Source organism: Tarenaya hassleriana, unplaced genomic scaffold (genome assembly GCF_000463585.1).
Source record: "Tarenaya hassleriana unplaced genomic scaffold, ASM46358v1 Cleome51, whole genome shotgun sequence".
In the NCBI taxonomy this organism is placed as follows: Eukaryota; Viridiplantae; Streptophyta; class Magnoliopsida; order Brassicales; family Cleomaceae; genus Tarenaya; species Tarenaya hassleriana.
The window spans coordinates 796042-801728 of record NW_010967800.1 but is presented as its reverse complement, the minus strand read 5'-3'; the positions used below and the strand labels follow the sequence as shown (position 1 = coordinate 801728).

Genomic DNA, 5687 nt, shown 5'->3' with positions numbered 1-5687 from the left:
ATAACAAGTCAACCTCATAGATTCTGATAACGGTAATGAATGCAACATTCCACTAATCAAAGAATTAAGGGTCTAGAACGAGCATATTAATATTAATTTTTACCTCAATCGAAGAAGAATCCATCATATGATGTTCATAATAATCAGACATGTCGCAATTTGGTGTTTTAGACGAATAGTTTCGGTAAAACCTTTGTTTTTTAATTTCTAACCGGTGAAACCAAATTCCAACCGTTACAAAAAGAATAAAATTTTAGGCGGATAGGATAAAAGATCGATAACAATAGATCATTTGATCAAAATGTACACAACTGTTTTCTTCTTTTTTTCTCCCTTTGTCTCTCCTTTGTATTTTTTTCTTTTGTTGTAATTGATTTTCACATCCAAATCTCTCTATTTATAAAATTCTAACACCGATTTATTCAACAAATATAATTGCAAATTTTCAAACAAAATGATTTCAAAGGTTCGAAAAAAAATGACTTAATTATTAATTATTAGGTGAAAGAGATGACTAACTTTGAAGAACAATTTTTTCTCGTCCAAATTTTGTTCACATGAGAGTAACTCAACACTTCATGGATTATTATGAAATTCTCTTTGATAGTCTCAGTAACAAAAGTTACGCACATATGCTTAACTTTTATTCAACTAATATTTCTTAACCATCACTTTTGATCCTTGTAAACAGGATTTTTAGCCGAAGAAGTAGTGAACCAGGAGATGAAGTTGTCGAGAGTCGACTCGTCGACCCGATAGCTGCTTTGAGTGAACCTGAGGAGGTCGGACCATGTGAAGTCGGGGTACCTTCTATAAGCTTCTTCATCAGAATCACCAGAGATAAGTTCCATTGGTGGCATTACGAGCTTGTCGTCCCTCGGACAAAGGAAGAATGCGAACGACCTTCTCTTCTCGTCTTTACTCACCACCGCCCTGTGCAGACAGCTCTTGTACTTTCCATTCGATAATGCCTATTTATGTACAAAACTCGTTGTTAAATCAAGCAATATCAAGATCCAGAGATTAATCGTATAATATATGGATACTATATACGTGCCGTGAATGTGTCGCCAATGTTGATGACAAAAGCCTTGGGGCAAGGGCGGACAGACCACCACTTGCCCTTGGAAAAGACGTCGAGGCCAGGGACGTGGTCTTGGAGGAGAATGGTTAGGCTGGTGGGGTCACAGTGAGGGCCGGTTCCAAGTGTCCGGTCGGGCTCATTACAAGGCCGGTAATAGTTGCACCTCAAGATGGACCGACCGTCTTCGAAGAATTTCCGGTAATAGTTCCGATCCTCGAGGCCTAGGCTTATCCCAAGAAGCTCCATCAACTCTAGGCATAGACCGTTCACAGCCTCGCAGTACTTTTGGTACACCTTTCTGAACCAACCCAAATAAAAATGGAATCCTTAGTAATGAAATTGAAATCAAAGCGTATATATGCATTAGCGGTTACATGCAAACGCGTATAGATTAAGGATATACATGCATGGATGTTTATATGCATGGTATGCACGTGTTACCCCATCTCCTCAAATTCCTTTCCAAGCGTCGATCTAACAAAGTCCTCGACGACCGGAGTGGAGCCCTCAGAGAAGACAAAAGTCATCATCTCCTTCCACGAGAGCGTTGACGAGAATCTCTCCCCGTGGGCCCCAGAATACCCCGGCACCGTCCCCGGAATCTTCTCAGCCCTAAGCTTCACGTTCTCCGGAAGCCCAAAGAACCAATCCGCCAGATTCTGCACTCTCTCGGCCAAGCCCCAGTCAACGCCGTGGTTCACCACCTGGAACGCCCCGAACTCCTCGCAGGCCGCCCTGGTCGCAGCAGCGGCGGCTTTAGTTGCGGCCTCGTCGCCGGCCATGAACCCGGCTAGATCAATCACGGGGAGGTTGAGGACATCCTCGGAAGGGATGACGTCACTATCCGGCCATACGAAACCTGCGGGAATCTTTTGCTGGGTTTGGAGTTGGGATAAGTTGAAGAAAGAGGGAGCCATTGCCTATGGTTTGTTGATTTTGGTGATGTGGATTTAATGTTCCATGCAAAGAGAGACGGGCGGATATATAAAGTACATTCGGGAGGTTTAATATGGTAAGATTTTGTAATTACGTGCATATCTATGGCCATTTATGTTAGCATTTATTGCTTTTGGAACTTTCTATTTTACGTCTTTCTATTCAACTATATATATGTGGTAATATGTAAATTAGTTAATGCCATGGTCATAAACATAAACTTTTTTTTTTCATATTTGAATGGTTATGTATAGACTTTTTTTTTGATGTAATGTGATTGAATTACTGTACTGAGAAAAGAAAATGTTCAGGACATTTACAGATAATTAGAGGTTGCTTTCTCAATACAATTTCCTTTAAACTTCAATACATTGAACCTATATACACCCATAAGCTAATAAATGGCGTATGTTAAAAATAATCTATATTGACATATTATACATATAATAAATGATATATACACACATAACAGTTTTTTGGTGTTTAAATAGGAATTTACACATAAAGAGAACAAAAGGAAAAGGAGTGGAATATACGGATTGCGAAATATCACAGACGAACCGGAAATATTTGGAGTTGTTTCGGAAAAAACGTGAAACTTAGAAAAGTCAGATCTTACAAGTCCAATAATATTCACTCAGTGAGTCCAAATCATGTATTATATATATCATTGGAAATCTCTTTTTGATATCTACGATAGACACCAAGACACCCAAATTTGATATTGGAGCACAAAATTATGAGCAAATTCGTGAAACCCGTCAAAACTGCGATGTGACACGATTGTGTCACTTATTACTGATACGATCGGGTCATTTAAATTCCGAAAATCTTCCAATTTTTTTCAAAAGAAAGAGAAAATAACTAGGATTAGCCTCTAAGTCAAGAAACAAGAGATTGGAGTAGAAGACGGAGATTACGAAGTTGGAAAATCGACTAAGCATTCTTCATTTCTTCTATTTTACGATGTTTTGTATTGTTGATATGAATCCTGATGTCTCGATGTTTAACGAGTAGTTACTTTCCTGTAGGTTAGGGATTTGCTATGTAGGGATCTTTGGTTTTTAATTCAAGACTTTGTGGATTTATTTATTCCATGCGGTTTATTGAATTATTTTTAATGCGTTTGATCTTGTTGACCGCTCCATTGAATGAACTTAGAGTTTTGATTCGCATAGAGATATGAGATTCTAACGTGGAAATAATTCAATAAATAGAACAAGTATTGCATCGAGTGATAGATATTTGCCTAGGGATTATGATAGCGTTCGTTCACGTATCCAGAGTTTAGACTATTGAATCGACATATTAGTAGGATAAAACATGTATAGTGAGGTTAGACTCAGAGGGTTAATCTCTACTTTAGAGCTTGAATTCCCTGAATTAGATAAATAAACCACTGAGTTTGCATCTTTCAAAAGACCATTGCATGTCAAACAATCCTGAAACCTGCAGTGTTTATCATTTATAGTTTTCAACCGTTTTTTGTTCTCTTTTCTACACTCTCACACTCATATTATTTCGTCTGGATCTAGATTTGAATTTGGATTTGATTCATTTGTCTACTTTTGTCCCTGTGTTCGACCCTAGCTACTACGCACGATCCGTACACTTGCGGTATTTGTTGAGTCTAGGATTTTATTACTTGATTGAATCCTATACACTTAGATTTGCGACATCAAGTTTTTGGCGCCGTTTCCGGAGATAATTTAGGCAATATGATTAGATTCTATCTAATGTGGATCTTTTTGTTTTTCTTTTTCTTAAGTGATTTCTCATGTTGTCTTCGTTTGTTGTTGTTTTTCGTCTGGTGCGCAGGTTTTTCTAGTGCATGACCAGAAGTGCTGGGATATCAGATTTAGTACCTTTTGATCTGAACTTGAAAGGACCATTACACGCATCCGGTGACAACGAAGACAGATGGAGAACAACTGAGATCTTGTTTTCCCTGATGGTGCTGAGGGCAATGTTGTCTCAACGTTTGTTCAGTACAACACGCCTAAGCACACTAAGCTTTTGGTTAGTATTCGACTACCGGCCATCAACATATCTAGTTTCGAGCTGAATCCGTCTACTATTCAGATGTTGGGCAATAATGCTTTCCGGGATACACCAAACGAAGACCCGAACACACATCTAACTCGCTTTAAGATGATGTGTCGTTCTATCAAGAGAGATAACAGGGTGACAGAGGATACACTCAGCTTAGTTGCTTTCCCCTGGATTCTCTTGGAGACTGCTCTAGAGTGGTGTTATCATCTGACACCTGATTCCATCCATACCTAGGATGGAATCGGACCAGAAAGACAGTCCGAACAGACTACACAAGACAGATTGTCGGCAACTACTTTAGTGCGCGACTTTCTCGCACATGGGTGATCCACAACCCATCCAAAACGCACCAAACCGACAGTGGGCAACCCTAGCTATCCCCTAATTTGTATTTCATCCTCTTTATCTCCCTAGACTCCATAAGTGCCTGCCCAACCTGCTCCAAGAACCATTTTCGGACCTAGAGTTGCAGAGAAGGAAAGAGAGGAAAAGATAATTCCAACGCATTTCTAACGGATTGGAAAGAGAGAAAGAGAGAAAGAGGAAGAGAAAGAGGGAGAGAGGAGAAAAAGGGAGCACGGAGAATTAAAGAGGAACATCCCTAGGATGTCCAAGAGGAGATCCCAAGGCAGAGAAACCAAGAAACATCACTCAATCTCGGCCAAATCAGATCAAACCGAATCTGATTCAAGAACAGGAGAGTGACTTGAGTTGCGTTTGTGTGACCTTGATTTCATCAATGTGATTGTGTTATCTCGATAATTTGCTGCTTGTATTAATAGAGTACATTTCAATGAACACTTAGCAACAAACGGGACATAATTTGGTGGAGAAATGAGCGAGATATAAATGAATGAAAATGGAAGAAAAGCTAAAAACGCAAAACGTGAACCTGTCAACATACGAGTAATGCAAATCATTTCCCATCGTGTGACTGCAGTGTTTCAATTATTAGTTGATTGTAATTGAAAGAGGACATTTCAATGAACATTTAATAACAAACAGGGCTTAATTCAGATAAGAAATGAGGGAGATATGAGCAATCAAAAATCGGACCAGAAAGTTGTTTTCGCGAAGACGACGAAGTGCAGAACCTAGTTCGAACGGACTGACTGTCCTAGTCCAAACGGACTGACAGTTCCTGTCTAAACGGACTGATTTTTAATCCAAACGGTTCACCCGAATGGACTGAGACAGAACAGACGAATCGAGGACCAATGTCAGACTGGACCGACCAGTCTAGGTAGTAGTCCGAATGGTCCAGGGTACAGAACCCACTCTTTGACGAACGTTCGAGTTACCACACACATTGAGAGGTGCGATCCAACTTTTAAGAGACTCGTTGTGTGTTTGGGTAACATTGTATGGTATTGACCGGTAGGTCGGTGGGAGACCGAATACCATGATATGCGTGATTGTAGTGGGGGATGAGGATGCACGTTGTATGCCATGTTTGTAGCTCACTCGTGCGATGCGAGTCGAGCATGATTATGTTTGTATTCCGATGTGTCATGCGTAGTGACATCGGTCATCACGAGATGTGACACGCACATGAAGCCATACTGTCGTGCGATGCGACGACCAACGTCATGCGATGTGACGGACGTATGAGACG

At 40.2% G+C, this 5687-nt stretch overlaps 1 protein-coding gene across 1 annotated transcript; it reads right to left on the bottom strand.

Moving 5' to 3' along the window:
- Positions 1–564: 564 nt before the first annotated feature.
- LOC104827543 (gibberellin 20 oxidase 5-like) lies at positions 565–2061 on the bottom strand. Its single transcript, XM_010560720.2, has 3 exons — positions 1526–2061; positions 1058–1382; positions 565–971 (listed from the first exon to the last, which is right to left on the bottom strand). The coding sequence occupies exons 1-3, from the start codon at positions 1999–2001 to the stop codon at positions 669–671; spliced, it is 1104 nt and encodes a 367-aa protein (XP_010559022.1). The 5' UTR covers positions 2002–2061; the 3' UTR covers positions 565–668.
- Positions 2062–5687: the final 3626 nt, after the last annotated feature.